Raw genomic sequence first — 17677 nt, 5'->3', positions numbered from 1 at the left:
GGAAGTTACCCTTGACAACTCAGGCCGAAGTCCTCCTTCTGAAGGGAAGAGGAAGCGAACTTTCCTCCTAGTCCTTGCTCCTTCCCTTTGGTTTAGACAAGTAGTGCAGAAGATGAACTACGGGGCAGCCCCTGGCCCGGCGCGACCTGTCCTGGACACCTGCTATGAGCCACACCCCGCTCTGAGGCTGGGGCAGAGAAGTGACCATCAGACACTTCCTGCCTTCCAGGAGCTTGTTTACAGGCCAGTGGACTTCCTCTGGCCCTCATGAAACCCTCCTGAGACGTCATCTACATGCCAGGTGTGGCTGTTACGCAGGTGCCCTGTCCCTCAGCACAAAGTCCTGGGCGAGGCGTTGCCCCCTTTGCGTTATTAACCTGTGATGTGAGGGTTTCCCAGGAGGCAGATGGAATGTGGGTGGGTGTGGAGCCCAGCAAAAACCTCAAGGCCAAAGGTAGTTTCAGGAGTCCCCTGACTAGAGGTGACGGCTGGAACCCCTAAGGAGGTTGTGAGGCTTTCAGGAGAGAAATCTAGAAGAAGCAAACCAGGGAGAGTAGTCCCTGGAGAATGCCAGGAGGGATGGGGGGGCTTGGGCAAGAACAGTCAGCAAAGGGGGTGCAGAGGGAGGTGGGAGCAGAACCAAGCTGGCAGGGCACCCCAACACCAAGGCAGGGGTGTCGAGGGGCCCGAGGGGAGTCGGATGCTGCAAAGGGGTTGATGAGGACGAAGGCCATAAGGAAGCCGCTGGCTTCAGGGAAGAGGAGATGGGAATGGCAGGGCGAGCAGCGCCTGGCCCGCTCCCCGGCAAGCACACAGCGGGGCTGGCCCACGCCCTGCAGGACGAGCAGGTCAAGGCTGTGTGCCCAGGGCAGCCCCGCCTCACACGCCCTCTGCACACATGGGTGCCCAGCTCACTCACCAACGATGTCGGGAGCCTCAACCAAGTCGAGCAGGTCACCGTCTTCTTGGTGCTGCGCGTACTTGAGCCGGGAGCGCTGGTGCGCAGCGGACAGCACCTCCTGCAGCACCTCGATGTTGCGGAGCTTCTTGCACAGGCTTGCCTCCCTCGTGGACTCCTCGTGGTGCGCGATGGCTCTGAGCAGGTGGGACTTGCCTGCCAACCGAAAATCAACACCATGTGACCTGCGTCTGAAATTGCAACGTGAGTGCCCAGGAGAGCCGAAGCGCCCATGGGTCAGCCCAGGAAGGTGGACATTCTCTTTCCTGAAGGATCTGCCTGGACGGTTTAAATCCCTCTTAAATGTGCATGCAACGTGCTCACTTGTGTCTATAAAATATTCATTCAGCAAATATTTACCAAAAGTTCTGGACACTAGAGAGAAAGCAATGAAGAAAAACTAGCCTCTGCATTCACGGAGTTTCCATGCTCGTGGTTGACGACAGAGAATTAACAAGCAAAGAAATACGTAACGAATCACATGACAACAAGGTTATGGAGAAAAATAAAGCAGGGCAGGCAGAGGTGGCAAGGGAAGACTGGGAATGGAAAGCTTCTCTCTATGACGGGTGACGGGGAAGGCCTTATTGAAGGTAACTTTTGAGCAACGTCCTGAAGGAAGTGAGGGAGCAGCCATAAGGATATCTGATAGAAGAGCACTCCTGAAAGCAGGAACAGCAGGTACAAAGGCCCTGGGGCAGGAGCCTGCCTGTGTGTTCAAGGACAACAAGGAGCTTGGGGGTGTGAGTGGAGGGAGTGAGGGCTGGAGAGAAGGGTAGGGAATGAGGCCAGAAAGGAGCAGGGGCCAATCCATGCCCAACCTCACAAGTGCAGGGTGAGGACTTCTGCTCCTAGTGGGGTGAGATGGGAGCGAGCAGGGTGCAAGCAGAGGGCTGATGTGATTTGACCCAAGCAAAAAGAGTGAAGGAGCAAAGAGGAAAGCGGGGAGACCAGCCCTGTGGCCACTGCGAAAAGACGGGAGGCCATATGATCCCTCTGGCCTCTGTTTCCCCAACTGAAAAATGGGGACCATACACACCCACTTCACAGGGTCGCATGAGGGGTAAGGGAGTCGGCGTTCGGTAAGCAAGCAATGTATAAGTATGGCTTGGACAAGGGTGGTAGGTAAGAAGTGGCTGGATTTGGGAAACGTCTTCTAGACAGAGTCAACAGGATTTGCCAATCAAATGTGGGGTGAGAAAGACAGACAAGAGCAGCAAGTGCGTGCAAGGTTTCTGGCCTGCGCGCCCAGAAGGATGGAGTTGCCTTCACTGAGACAGCGAAACTGTGTTTGGGGGTGGGGGGCAGGTCTGGGCAGTGGAGGAAGTCAGCTTTGCACACAGAAAGCGATATTCGCTCTGAGACGTGGCAGAGACGAACGAATTCATTACCAGGCCTTGGGTACGGCGAAAGAAAATTAACCAACGTGTCCTTCCACGTTATGGCCAGGGGCCATGTCCCGGACACTGGGGACGACTGTCAAAGCTCTGGCTCCACTGTGGGAGGCCAGGCCTGGCCCTCGAGGAACCCGTGAGAACACGGCTCTGGAAGCCCCCTGAGGCTAGAGACTGCGCCTCGTGGCTTCTGAATCCAGAGTGGCCACGATGACTCAGGACACCCTACTCTCCAAGCCCTGGGGACCTCTCTGGGGCTGTCCATGAGCAGGACCAGCTGGCACGGGGAGGGAGGGGGCAGGAGAGCTGCACGCACCCAGCTGTTGGCGCTGGTGACCGTTTCTCAGCGTGGCCAGGGGCGTCAGTCCCTCCGGCATGCGGTCGTAGAGCTGGGACAGGCACTTCTCCTGGTGGTCCTCGTCTGCGCCAGGGCTCACTGCAACGAGACCACAGATGAATCCTTTCTCGTGGCTGCGCAGCACAGGCTCAGGAGACGGCGCCGCACACCCATGGAGAGCTCTCTCTGTCAGCCACATGGCCGGCTCCCCTTATCCTCCAGGTTTACAGGCACTGGGGACAACAGGCTCCCTTCCCCGCTGGACACACCCCAGGCGGTCCAGCCACACGTCTGTGCGCTCGGGCCAGGCACGCTCTGGGGGCTCACGATTCGGCTCTGAGCCCCCACTCTCTCCCTCCTCCAAGTCGCCCACCTCCTGGAACCTCCTAGCAGAGCCCACCTCACAGCCCTGGCAGCCTCCATGCCTCATCCTCCCCTGCATGTGCCCCCTAACCTCTCCAAGCCATTCACCACCACCTCTGACCTTCCAGCCTCCGCTCCAGAGCCGGGACCATGTCCTTGTCTAGCTGTGCTTTCCCTCCCTGTTCAGCTGGACCAGTCCTCCTCAGAGTCCAAAGCCCAAACCAAATGTCACCCCCTCCAAGAAACCACCCATGACTACGCCAAGGAGTCCCGCTGCTGCCTCGTTTGTTTCGGCCGCAACACCGAAGCACATTACTTCTGCTGGTTGACACGACTTGCCCGCCTCGCAGACTGTGTCATCACACCAGCTGTGGCCGCTAACGCTTTCACAGCCCACGAGGGACAAGGCGCTCGGTAGCTCTGCATGCAGGCACAGAGTCTCCACAACAGCCCTGTGAGGGACGTTCTCTTCAAATCCCCATTTACAGATGAGAAAATGAGGCACAGAGCAGCCAAGTGACCTGCCCAAGGTCACACAGCTAGTAAATGGCAGAGCTGAGACAGGAACCCAGACGGTCTGGCTCTGGAGGTTGTCCTTTTAACTACTCTAGGGGCTGCCTTGATTAGTACTAATTACAACAGAAGTCCCACCCAACTTCAGATCAGAGGCAGGATCAGGGCAAGGAGAGGGAGGCACTCGCCTCAGGCTGAAGATTTAAGGGGGCCAAAAACTCAGCAATAAAAATAGACGAGATTTTAATGTAATTTTCTAAATAGCAAAATTAATGCAAAAAAATCCGTGATGAACAAAACAGCAACATTTCTTCTTGCTTCAGGCTCCAATGTGGCTCAGCACAGTGTTGTCACTGATCAGTGTCTTTATTTAAAATTTTGATCACCGTGGATTTTTTTTTGCATTAATTTTGATTCATTTAAAATATTCCAGGAAAATGTTATCTTGATTCTGCGTTTTGGGGCATCCCCTTGGATTCTGTGCCCGAGGCATGTGCCTCCCTCGTCCTAGCCCTGGTCCCAGCCCTGTTCTAGATTCCAGGTGAAAAGTCATCTCCAAGAAGCTGTCTGCTCCGTCCCGGGCAGAATCCCGCTACCCGTCTTCCTCCCACAGCGGGAACATGTAATCATGAATCCCTGACCCGCTGACAGACACCTGGGCCAGCACATCACTCCCTCCCTCTGCCCCGGCTTCCAGGGCAAGCAGGCGGCTCTCACTGAGCTCAGAATCTCCCCGAGGCAGGAAAACCGCAACGCTGCCCAAAGCCTGAGCCCCCGAGCCTTACGCTGGTGGTCCATGAGGAGGGTGGCTGCGAAGTAGTGGGCCAGGGCTCCGTAGTGGTGGGCCTTCACGCAGGCCAGGCTGGCCCAGGAGTAGGGGATGTTTTCCTTCACGGGCGCCTGGCTCATGGCTGCGTGCAGCTGCCGGTAGACCTCTCCCACCTGGAACAGAAGGGATGCTGGGAATGGGGAGCCCGGCACGGGGCCCTCGAGCACCTGGGCTGCAGAGAAAGAGCTCTTTCTTCCATGTGGCAGCCCCTGCCAGAGGCCGCTCCGGAATCTGGGAGCGACTCCAAGGGCCCCCGTGTTGCCAGTGTCAGAGTTAACAGGCAACTGTCATTATGCTGGTTTTTAGCTAAGCTGCAGACCCGTATCTGAAACACCGGTACTTGCCAAGAAAATGCAAGCCAGCGCTCTGGCGGGGCTGGGCACGGTGCCCGGGTCAAGCTGCCGTGGGAAGACTGACTGCTTCCAGGGGGCCCACACCAACGCCTTCTCCCCACCCCGAAAGTCACAGGGACCCGGAAGGCTCACCTTTGCAGCCTCATGAGCCACCTTCACCAGCATGAAGAACTCGTTCCGGATCCCAGGAAGGCAGATTTTGTCAAACACGCTTTCTTGGGCTTGGGCGAGCATCATTTTGACCAGTACACTGAGCATAGCGGGACTCATGTCGTAACTCGGGGTGTGAGTAAATGTCTCTTTCAGGTAGTTTAAAACTCCTAAAATTGGAAATATTTTGCACATCTGTTGGGGGTCATATTTATTTCACCGTGCTGCTCAGAAGTAAAGAGAATAATAGAAGCAAAAATAAAAAACTGGTGTCCTGGAGCACCTTAAAAAAATCTGATTCTCAATGACTATAGATCCAGCCCTTCCACGCCTAGGTAGACACCCCAGAGAATTGAAAGCAGGGACTTAATCTGATACTTGTACGCTCACGTTCACAGCAGCATTATTCACAATAGCCAGAAGGCAAAAACAACGCAGATGTCCACGGATGGATAAACCGATAAACAAAATGCGGTAGATACATACACTGGAATATTCTTCAGCCTTAAAAAGGAAGGAAATTCTGACATACGCCACAACATGGATGAAGACACACTAAGTGAAATAAGCCAGTGACAAGGACAAGTATTGTGTGAGTCCACTGAGATAGCTCCCAGGAACTGTCACCTTCACAGAGACAGAAAGCAGAATGCTGGCTGCCAGGGGCTGGGGGAGAGCATGGAGGGGTACTGTGTAACGGGCACAGAGTTTCAGTTAGGGATAATGAAAAAGTTCTGGAGATGGGGAGATGCACGACAATATGAATGTACTTCATGCCAATGAAGTGTACTCTTAAAAGTGGATAAAATGGTGATTTTGTTATGTATGTTTTACCACAATGAAAAAACAAAATCGGATTCTCTTCCAAAGCATTCACATCTGTATCAAGCAGGGAAACTGGCCTGCTCCCTGTCCATTCCTGTCTCTCCTTGGATAATTGTGAGAAACTCCACACATGCTAGGCATTCGACGACAGAGGGGAAAGCAGAAAGCAGGCAGACCGAGCTCTCTGGGGGGGGGGGGGGGGGGCACGCTCACACTGGACAGCCGGGTCATTCACAAATTCAGGGCATTTCCCCAGGACCTTCGGAAAGATCATCTCAGCCCACTCCAATGGGAATTTTCATGCTGTAGCCTTCGGCTGAGTTTTTTTATGCTTTAGAAAATTAACTGTCACAGCATTGACCGACAATCAACCTGGAGCTAAAATAAAATCCCCGACATGAATCCCATCTGACTGGTTCCTCTGGTTTTGCTGCAAATGAAAACTGCCTGCAGAAAGAGGGGAAGGAAGGCACCCGGGCAGGCCGTGCGCTCCCCTCTGCGTGTGCTCCCACTCTGTTCTCAGCTTCAACTTGTCTGTATCTCTGTAATCTCAGGTCACGAAGCATACCTGCTTAAGATTCCTCAGAAAGAAAGATGAGCCCAGAAAAGGATGGACAATGGGAGAAACCGGCTCCCGTGAGGAACCTCAGCATGCTGTTTCATCCTGAGGGACCAATTATTCTAACACAAGCAATTCCACGATTAGCCAAAATGGCAAAGCTCTGCTTCTTCACGGCCTTGCAGGGCAAAAAGGTCTCTGCTGGGAGTAACACCCCAAAGCAAAGTGATGGGGACCAGCGCAGAAGAAACACGCTGTGGAGCCGGTCGCGGGACCACGCTGTGGTCTGCGCTCTGTTGCTGCTTTTGCCCACCATCCCCCATGCCAAGTCTGCTGGACACAGGCCCTGTCGGAGGGGAGCAACGCAGGACCCTGGACACCCACGAGCCAGGCCCGCCCACTGCACCCGGCCTGGGGACCCCTGGTCCTCTCCAGGTTGGCGCTAAGTGTCACCTGACAGGGGGCAGAGAAGAGCAACCTGAGGTGGGTGAGCTTCATGAAATGAGCATGATATGAAGGCATGGAGAGCAATATGCACGGATGAGGCACTCCCGATGAAAGAAAAAGCCTACACTTTCACTATTTGGGAAAATTTATTCTGTTCTTCAATATAGTGTTTAAAGGAACAGTTCATTCACTGCCATCCCTGGGGCCGCTCATTTGGAAAAGATTAATCAGCCACAGGAGTCACTGTGCGTATGAGCCACACCTGGACTGAGATGACAGGGTTGGAGCCATTAAGCAATTCTCTTGGTGGGAAGATACACCAGTGCTCGACTGGTCTGGCCCTTTCAGGCCTGTGAGGCCAAGCATGGGCCTAGGGAGGATCCCCTGACCCTCTTCAGCTGGGGTACCCGGTGCTCCATCCCGGCAGCCCCCAGGAGACACACCTGCGGCTCTCTGAAAGGCGTCCACCGCGCTCTCCAGCCCAGCCTGCATCTGCCGATTGCTCCGGGTCCCGATCTGCGTGTAGAGGGCTCCAGTGTTGAACAGAATGCTCGCCTTCTCCAGGAGCAAGTTCTGTTGGCTGACGGGGACCCCGGTAAGGGAGTCATACCTGTTGAAAAGAAACGTGTTGAAAGCAGCAGATTACTTGGCTAATCAATGTCACTTCGGGGTGAGAATGGACAACACCGATTTCTTGAATAAAATGCAAAGGTGCACATGCAACGAGGCTTTCATTTCCAAGCAAGATGATGGCCATGATCATGCTGACCAAGACACCCACAATCACACACAAAAATAAGCTTCCCAACCAAGACGTCCTTCAGGAGCTGAGTGATAAACAAACTGTGGCCCATCCGTACAGTGGAGTATCATTCAGCACTAAAAATACGTGAGCTAATGAGCCATAAAAAGACACGCAGGAACCTCAAATGCATGTGACTAAGTGAAAAAAGCCGATCTGAAAAGGCTACCTACTGTGTGATTCCAACTATATGACATTCTGGAAAAAGTAAAACAATGGAGACAGAAAAAGCATCAGTGGTTCGAAGGTTTAGAGGGGCAAAGAGGGGGTATGAACAGCTGGAGCACAGAGGGTTTTAGGGCTGTGGAACTGCTCTGCATGATCCTATAATGGTGGATATAGGTGATTATACATCTGTCCAAACCCACAGACCATTCCCACCAGGAGTGAGCCCCAGTGTAAACTGTGGACTTTGGGTGACGAGGTGCCAAGGCAGGTACATACCATCGAGGGGGGATATTGACAGTGGGGAGGGGATATATGGGAAATCTCTGTACCCTTTGCTCAATTTTGCTGTGAACCTAAAACTGCTCTTAAAAATAAGGCATATTAGGGCCTAGTGGTTAAGTTTGGCATGCCCCCTTTCATAGGCCCGGGTTCGGTTTCCAGGCGCAGACCTACACCACTCGTCAGTGGCCATGCTGTGGTGGCAGCTCACATACAAAAAAGAGGAAGATTGGCAACAGATGTTAGTTCAGGGAGACTCTACCTCAGCAAAAAAAAAAAGACGTATTTAAAAAAAATAAGGGTCCGTCCCAGTGGTGTAGTGGTTAAGTTTGTGCACTCCGCTTTGGTTGCCTTGGATTCACTGGTTCGGATCCCGGGTGCAGACATGGCACCCTTCGTCAAGCCATGCTGTGGCAGGCGTCCCACATATAAAGTAGAGGAAGATGGGCATGGATGTTAGCTCAGGGCCAATCTTCCTCAGCAAAAAAGGAGGATTTATGTTAGCTCAGGGCTAATCTTCCCCCCCAAAAAATAAATAAGCCTTCTCCTAAAGGAAATATAGCAGTTACTAACCCCTCATAATTCTTCCTGCAGCCTAAAAGATTCAGGATCTGTTTTAAAGTTCACATATCACCGAGAAGGTAGACATGGATGTTCTCCCTAAGTGGAAACTGAGGAGAAGTCGTCCTGAGAGCTCTTTCACCAGCGCAGACAGCTAACCGAAGAGTCATCTGCCTTTCCTTTCAAAAGGCAGGCATCTGTGGTGAAGTCTACCTCTGGCCACGGCCCTTCACTGTTGGGATGTACGCCCTCGCGCCCACACTCCTGAGCACACCCAGAGAAGAGGCACGGCACCTCCAAGGTGTTTGAACAACACTATCTCTGAAACTTCCAACCCCGGAGAAGAATGCAATGTTCTGCTCCCATTTTTAAATGTGACCTGTTCTGTGTGCTGCCCTTGTCCCTGGGACAACACCTGGTTCCCACCCCTTAGCCCATCAGGGCCAAGAATCTCGCTTCTCCTTAGTTCCACCTCAGAGCCCGGCGTTTCCCCAATGATAAAATGAGCATCAAAAAGGCCCCTCCTCCTCGGCTTGTTTGTTCTGAGAAGCAAGAAGCTATGGTCTGCTGGAGCTTTCTCCCCTTGGAGCCCCTTCATAAATAAACACCAGTTTATCCGCACGGCTCTGGCCTCTCCTGTGTCAATGGCCGACTAGAGAGAGGGGCCACGGTGCGGAGGAGCCCGTGGTGCTGAGCCCCGGAGCTCTGGCTGTGGTGGGATCGCACTGGCACCTACCAAGTGAACAGGATCCCCATCTGCCGGGTGGGCGGGAAGAATCGACTCTCGACAAAGCCCAGCTGGGTGAAGTAACTCATCAGCAGTTCAACCCCGGCCTCATCCCGGCTGGGCGTCCGACAAGCCTGAAAGGAAAGGAGCCGCTGAGCGGTGAGCCCACAGCAGACAGTGCGTCCCATCCCCGAAGACGCCTGCACACGCTATTTCTGTGGAGCTGGGGCCCAGCTGCTGCATCGCGAGCTCTAGGAAGGATGGCAGGGGCTGGCAAGACCTCAGGAGACTCAGAATCCAGCCCGACATGCCAGTGCGCATGTCTGTCCCCTTCTGTGGTCTTCTTATGTGGCAAGTTGAAGGGACGGTTCTGACAGCCCCTCCCTGCCACCCCCAACCATGGGCGATTCTCTAAGACTTCAGACACAGTAACGGGGTAACCTGAAGACTCGGCGAGCTCTCAGCCATCCTCCTCTCCCTGCGGCACACAGAGACGCACCTGTCTCAGATCCATCAGGTCTGCTATCTCATCTTCATATAGCGAGCTATCTTCACTGTAATGTTCCAGGATAAAATCCTGTAAGAAAAATGAGGGAAGATACTGTAACGTGTCATTCAAAACTGTAAATAGGGGGACCGGCTCTGTGGCACAGTGGTTAAGTTCGCGTGCTCTGCTTCAGCGGCCTAGGGTTCGCTGGTTCAGATCCTGGGTGTGGACCTACACACCACCCATCAAGCCATGCTGTGGCAGCATCCCACATACAAAACAGAGCAAGACTGGCACAGATGTTAGCTCAGGGACAATCTTCCTCACCAAAAAAAAACCAAAACACAAAAAACTGTAAATAGGTAAAACAGTAAGGTCTGATGTGCCCCTCCTTTAAAAATACGTGGAGAATTCATAAAAATTTAGGGGAGACTGCACACTGCAATGATTTTCTGAGTGGTAGGATTTATTTTCTTAATTTTACATACATTTTAAAATTTTGCTTCTGTTGCTTCAGTAAAAAGGACAGTTGAAGTTATTTTTTATTTAAAAATGTCTTTGCCACATGGTTAAGTGAGCTACACATTAAACAATTCTGGCAGATGTCACAGACATCTGGGGCTCAGACCTTCATCCTTGGGGCTGCCCTCAGAACCTGGCTCAGGGTCTTCCTGGCAAAGGAAAGGGAACTTGTGTCTGGGGACGGTTAGGAGGGTGCTGCCCTCAGGAACTGTGATGGGAAGCTATGTGAGAACAGCTCTGGGCACGTCCACGTGTGAGGCACCCCAGTGAGAGCCCCAGCCGGGCAGCAGCCGTGTTTGATGACTGACCGCTCTGGGACTTTACTCAGTGGTACGGCCGTGCTGAGGAGCATCTGCTGTGAGCCGGGGCTGTTCTCAGTGCTTGGGCCACAGCAGGGAACGAAGCAAAGACCCTTCCCCATGGAGCTTACATTCTAGCCGGGGGCACAGCCAGTGAGTAACAGGCACAGAAAATAAGTAAATTACATCGTATATTGGCAGATGGCAAGCATTACAGGGAAAATGGAAGAGTGGTATAAGGAGCATGGAGACGAGTTCCTGCATGACATCCTCCACTGAGGCCAGAGACTGCTCAGTTATGTCTTCTCAAGTGTGGGAGTATTCTCTTTACACACTTTCTACATTAGAGCGCCCCCTGCTTTTTGTGTGTTCAATGCTATCTGCACACATGCCCGCAGACCCTCTTACAAAACTGGGATTTTACTGAGTGAATATACAACTTTGCCGGGCTTTTTTTAATTGGCAACGTATCAAACATTTTCATATGCCACAAAATATTCTCTAACATGACTCTTCATGCTTATATAATCCTCCAATGTAATGAATGCATAATTCATTTATTCAACAAATAAGCTACCTACTATGTGCTAACCAAGATGGACCATGATAGTCTTAACCCCCTCTCGCTGGACATTTAAGTTATTTGTAAATTTTTCAATAAAAGATAACACCGTGACAGTCATCCTTGAGCACACCTCTGATTAGTTCCTCAGAATAAGTTCCAAGAAGATGTCTTGCTGGGTCCAAGGATACGCAGAAAGCTCCTTCTGGTTTTTAATTTGGTCATTTTTACCCAACTTTTTGTTTTATGATGCTGTCACAGATTTTCTTCACGACTTTACTTAAAGCACTAACGTTTGGAATCAGCTCCTCAACAAATATAACAGCCATTTATATAATTTGAAATGGTTTTCAAATGTAATTATGTTATCAGTGACATTAATTATGGTGAGGATGATCTGGAGGACAGAGTTCATCTCAGGCTCCTCTGGTGACATCCCTGAGAGGAGTGTTAAGGGCCACCACTCAGGAGATGCTTGAGGATCAGAACTGTATCTTTTACAGAGCTGCATGCTGTTCTATCAGCTCTACTGTGGACAGTGGCAAGAATTTCCTTAAAATTAGGAGAGAAATTACAATTAAGAAGTTAAAAGAGAAACTTTATGTTAACCTCACAGAAGTCAAAGAGGATTTTGATAAATTCTAAATCTATTCCTGACTTTTCAAACTTAGTAAACTAGGATGGATTAAATATATTTAGTAGGATAAAAAATATCTAGTTGAAACCCACCATAAACATCAGGGACAAGACAAGGACTTCTACCATCTGCTATTAATTAGTATAATTCTGAAGGTTGTCTAGCCAACGAATTAAGAAAAATAAGAGATAAACATTAGAAAGGAAGAAATAAAAAATACACATATTTTTGCAAAATAACAACATATTCACAAAACCTAACTGGGTCAACTGAAAAACTACTAAACTAGTAAGAATTCAGTACAGTGGACAAAAAGTGAATATATAAAAATCAATAGTCTTCCTTTCTTATACAAGCAGTAACCAGTTAGAAAAATATAACAGGAAACAATAAGTTTCACAATTACAACAAAAGTACAATATTCCTAGGGATAGGATTAATTTAACTAATTAAGCAGATAACTTTTTTTTTTTTTTTAGAGATTTTATTATTTCCTTTTTCTCCCCAAAGCCCCCCGGTACATAGTTGTATATTCTTCGTTGTGGGTTCTTCTAGTTGTGGCATGTGGGACGCTGCCTCAGTGTGGTCTGATGAGCAGTGCCGTGTCCGCGCCCAGGATTCGAACCAACGAAACACTGGGCTGCCTGCAGCGGAGCGCGCGAACTTAACCACTCAGCCACGGGGCCAGCCCCAAGCAGATAACTTTTTAATTAAACTTTACGGAAGGACATGTTACTTCAATCTCTCATTTATTCCTTAAATCATTTTTTTGACAAGACAGTTATGGCTCCTGCCCCTGTAAAACTTACTGTTTGTTGGCATCAACAACTGGAAATACTATGTTCATGGCTGAAAAGGTACAATATCGTAAAGATGCAATTTTGTCCAAATTAAGCTATGACTCTAATGAAATTTCAATCAAAACCCAAAAGTACTATTTTTTGGAAACTCATCAAAATATGAAAGTGAATATGTGGAAGAAAAGCTAAGAACGTTTGGAAAAGCACAGTAATAAAGGAGCCTTGCTCGAATTGCTGTTGAAACACCCAGGGATTAAACAATGAGAAATGACACACAATGAAACCAGACATGGATCAGGAAGAGACTGAAGTAGATTCGAGAATCAGGTATATAACAAAAGCCAGTATTCCAGAGAAGTGGGAAAGGCTGGAGCATCCATCGGGTCCAGGCAGGAGGGAGGTGGCACAGGACTGTAGCCTGATGTGAATTTAAGGGCAGGGCTATTACAGTGGTGTGGACAGGGTTCTGGGAAACCACAGGGAGGGTGTGGGACCGCCAGAGCCATTAGAAACCCACAGGTGAAGGATCAAAGGGGAGAAGGACCTACGGAAACCCAAAGAGGTGGCTACCCAAGGTACAGCCACCAGGAATGCAAAAAGAAGCCAACGGAGGAATAAATTTCCAGACTGCCCTCTTCTCTTTCCCTCTCATCTCCTGCTCCTCCCTCTCGGCCACCCACAAAAGGGAGCCACAGAGCAGGAGCCTGCTGCGGCCTCCCCCGGCGCAGAGCAGGAGGGAGGAGGGTGGATGGGGGCACAGAGGGAAATGGATACCATCCAGCACCACAGATGGATTCTGTATACATAGTTCGGGGGAAACTGGCTACCCATTTGGTGAAAATAAAAAGTTATAGCCCTACACCTAATTTTTTACCCCCAAACAAATTCCAGCTAAATTAAAGAGGTTTTTTTTTTTTTAAGATTTTATTTTTCCTTTTTCTCCCCAAAGCCCCCCGGTACATAGCTGTATATTTTTAGTTGTGAGTCCTTCTAGTTGTGGCATGTGGGATGCCACCTCAGCATGGCTTGATGAGCGGTACTATGTCTGCACTCAGGATCCGAACCAGTGAAACCCTGGGCTGCCGAAGCGGAGCATGTGAACTTAATCACTTGGCCACGGGGCCAGTCCCTCAATTAAAGACTTAATGTTACAAAATTTTAAACAATCACAAAGCAATGGGACAAACTATTTCTCATCTTTTTTTTTTTGTTTTGAGGAAGATTAGCCCTGAGCTAACATCTGCCGCCAATCCTCCTCTTTTTGCTGAGGAAGACTGGCGCTGAGCTAACATCTGTGCCCATCTTCCTCTACTTTATATGTAGGATGCCTACCACAGGATGGCTTGCCAAGCGGTGCCATGTCTGCACCTGGGATCTGAACCAGCGAACCCTGGGCCACCAAAGTTGAACGAGTGCACTAAACCTCTGAGTCACCAGGCCAGTCCTATTTATGTCATCTTGGTGTGGAGAATACCTTTCTGAACATGTCATCAAGGTGAATTGTAAAGGGAAGAACTCATAAGCTTGACAATATAAAATTTGTATGGCAAAAAAAGTTATACTTTTTAAATTGTTTATATTGTTTACATAACAAAAGTTCAAGGAGAGAACGTACCGAGAGAAACATTTGTAAATATATATAACCAAGGGTTAACATCCTTCATATGTAAAAGAACTCATGTAGGAAATAAGACCACCACCACTATGGAAAAGCAGACAAAGGATAGAAACAGGTATTTCCAAAAGGAAAAAGCAAATGGGCAAATAAACACTCCATCAGGATGTATTCACCTCCAGTGTTGATCAAAAAAAGCAAACTGGAATGTATCATTTTTGCCTGGTTTTGCAAAACTCAAAAAGATATTTTAAAAAAATCAAAGCAATGAATGATACCCAGTGTAAGCAAAGGTGCAGGAAGATGAGCAGTCACACACAGCGGGGAGGCAGGACCACTTCTGGTGGGTAATTAGGTGACATGTATCTTTGAGCTACCAAATCCATGCCTAGAAGCGTATCCCAAGGGAACACGGGGCAAAGTGCGCGAAGATGCTCACGGAGGCTGCTGACAGCAGCAAGTGTTTGGAAGCTGCCTAAAGAATGAAGTTCACAGGCACCTTGTTTAGGGCTGCTAAAAGCAGACAGCACGCAAAGCCCTCACGGACAGGATGAGTTGCACACCCTCAAGAGGCAGGCCCCGGATCAGAGGATCCAAAGATTTAGTGCCGAGCAAGTTACAGAGCTCAGGCGGGAGGGCTGGTGGGACAATGAGGGATCTGTACACGTCCTGGTATTTTCTAAACGTTTTGCAATCCTGTTCTTAATCAGAAAAATAAATAAATAAAGCTGTATTTAAAAGCAAAAAAGCAACTAGAATTCTCTGAAAAGGGACTTTATCTTGATGATGCTTTTTAATGAAGCCATTTCAGAGCCCGTTTATTTAAAATAGAACCAAATCACACAGTGAAGCTTTACTGGCCATTCAACATTACACAGACACACGCAGACGTGAAAGACAACTTGAACTGCCCTGATTAAGTCAGCCAAACTACTTCTGTGGCACCTGTGTTATTCTCCAGCACAAATGTGGAAGGGAGAAAACAGAACGTCCCCCAAAGGTCTTATTTTTGTGTGACCGACATTTGTAGAGTCCCTTTCAGGCCAAAATGACATGGTTGGAAGCCTCAGATGAATAGCAGTTGGCATGCCCACAACATGTGATTTTTTTTTCACCGGCTTTAATGTGGAATTCAGCACGTGACACGTTTGGATCCTTACAGATGCCCATAAAATTCCCAAGTTTCCCTGAGAAGCTCTCCCTTTAAACTGCCTGTACTCTTGCAGCTCTGGCACTGAGCAACAAAGAAATCTTAAAGAAACTATTCTACAAAAGTGACTAAAGACATTTCTGCAGACATGATTGTCTTGAGGCTCATGGGCCCGTGGCAAGCGTCACTTCTAAAAGGTCAGGCGGCCTGTGAGAAGCTGGTGTCCAGCAGCGGCTCCTGGATTGTTTCCCAACCAGAAAATCAAAGCTCTGGTAACCCTGGGTCCGGCAAGACTCCCAACGGCCCTTCTCAAACTCCAAAATAAACCCCAAACTCACAAGGGCCAGGACCTGGGTTTAAACGGCGGCAGTCAAAACGGCCCTGCGTGAAAGGGCTCATGGCAACCAACTCACAGCCTCTCCTCGAGAAGCGAGGTCAGGTGCAGACATTTTGAAGCATTAACCAACGGCTTTTAAAAGAACAAATTCTGCAGTGCCCAAAATGTCATATAATTTTTTCTTTTCTAAATTAAAAGTAGTCCAAGACGAGTCCCCTAACAGGATTACTACGAAAAGAAACATAATGCTTGGAGGCATTTTTCCCGGTGCTGGGATTAACTCCTATGCACCAAGCCAGGGCTGGAAAGCTCCGAGACAGGCATCACCTCCCCCTTCGTCTCCACTCTCTCCTCCTAAATGGAAGTTTGAGGCGATTCAGGAAAACTCAGAGTGATGGAGCTGGGAAGAGGAAAGCAAGCCAGGCATGGGGGGCGGCCTCTCCTGGCCCCGGCCTGGGTGCCTCCGTCAAAGCACATCTCCCACCTTCCACCTGAATCCCCCACTGAACCACAGGCCCCAGAGGCAGGGCCTGTGACATCACAGCATCCAGCACAGTGACAGACACAGGCGGGCCCATAAGTACGGGCTGCTTGCCAGACACACACAATTAAGAGGAGGCCAGATACTGTTCACTTTGAAGAGGTGGATTGTACAGGTTGTGAATTATGTCTCCATACAGTTGTTATTTAAAAAAAAAGAAGAAAGGGAGGAAAGAAGGGGGAGAGAGGAGGAGAGAGAGAGGAAAGAGGAGGCAGATACCCAGGAATTAGATGTGGCGGGGACTCATAAACTCTAGCTATTCAGGTATGTAAGGGTAGGGAACCAACATCTTTGATTTACTCTGAAACGCATCAGAAAATAAGATGGATTGACATACAGACACAGGGATGCAGAGATGGACAAACGTGATGAGGTGACTAAAGCAAAATGTTCATGGTCGTTATCCAGGTAGTGAGGGTACAGGGGTTACTGCAAAATGCTTTCCATTTTTCTCTAAGTTTGGAAATCTTCAGAATAAAAGATTGGGGGGAAAAAACTGACTATTCTTCCAAAAACATGGCCTAAATTGGTTACAACATTTAAGAAAAAAGATACTAAAATAGGATACGATTTAAAAATCCACAGCAGGCCCACCACAGACCCTCTTTGACTTGGCCTCCTGGGGCAGGCTGGCCCGGCGTCTAGACCCCTTCCCCAGGCAGGTGAGGAGCCTCAGAGTGACCAGAGGATGGCACGAGGCTCCTGGGGTGGCCTGCCGAGGGGCTCAGGGTCACCCTGCAGGAATCAGCTGCCCACTGAGCCCATGGCCACTTGCGGGGGATACACAATTTCCCTGTTCCACTTTTAAGCAGCAAGTCCAGAGCCCCTCGCTGTGAGGTTTACCTTGAGAACAACTGAGAAGTCAACGTCCTTGGTTTCCTTCAGGCCAAGCGGAATCAGTGGAATCGTGAATGCCTCCCTATAAGGAACACAGCAAGGCACATGAATGTCCCTGTCCCGGCCACTCTGCACCCACAGCCTTCCCCCAGCACCCCTCTCCTCAGGCCAATCTAGCACATGTCAGTTTATTTTCCAGAAAGACGACTTGGGTTGCATCCCTGTCTCTGTTCTAACACTGGGCTTGGTCCCCGCGACCTGTGGACCATCCAGCCTAACACTGAGGTGCCTACCATCTCCACCCCGCTGTAGCCTCCAGCCTCAGCGCGTCTCTCAGTCACTGTGCTGGGACTCTATGGAGTACAGGCTTGCCCCTGCTGTGCTCACTGCTGCCCCACCTGGGCCTACCATCCTGCCACTGGACCTTTGTTATCAAGCCCCAACGTCCCCCTTCCTCCCTGGCCCCCCCCCCCCCCCCCCCCCACCCCCGGCCGCCCACCGCAGTGGGTGCCCCACTACCGCAGCCCTCCAGCCCTGGGCTCTCAGCAGCCTCCTCCTCTGGGGCGTGTCCCTCTAGGTGACTCATCGCCTGCATAGGGAAGGCCTTGAGGGCAGGGGTCCCACC

General features: G+C 50.0%; 1 protein-coding gene across 3 annotated transcripts in view; it reads right to left on the bottom strand.

Annotated features, from left to right (window-relative positions):
- Positions 1-17677, bottom strand: part of RHPN2 (rhophilin Rho GTPase binding protein 2) — a 50027-nt gene that overhangs the window by 7390 nt on the left and 24960 nt on the right. For all 3 annotated transcript variants that reach the window (XM_046682244.1, XM_046682247.1, XM_046682245.1), the window contains 8 exons: positions 17059-17134; positions 9765-9842; positions 9275-9399; positions 7172-7338; positions 4880-5067; positions 4351-4507; positions 2669-2788; positions 920-1114 (listed from right to left, as the gene is read on the bottom strand). In XM_046682244.1, the coding sequence (XP_046538200.1) occupies positions 920-1114; positions 2669-2788; positions 4351-4507; positions 4880-5067; positions 7172-7338; positions 9275-9399; positions 9765-9842; positions 17059-17134 (1106 nt within the window). The remainder of the gene's footprint in view (positions 1-919; positions 1115-2668; positions 2789-4350; positions 4508-4879; positions 5068-7171; positions 7339-9274; positions 9400-9764; positions 9843-17058; positions 17135-17677) is intronic.

Source organism: Equus quagga, chromosome 13, assembly GCF_021613505.1.
Source record: "Equus quagga isolate Etosha38 chromosome 13, UCLA_HA_Equagga_1.0, whole genome shotgun sequence".
Lineage (NCBI taxonomy): Eukaryota > Metazoa > Chordata > Mammalia > Perissodactyla > Equidae > Equus > Equus quagga.
This window is presented reverse-complemented; position numbering and strand designations above follow the sequence as displayed.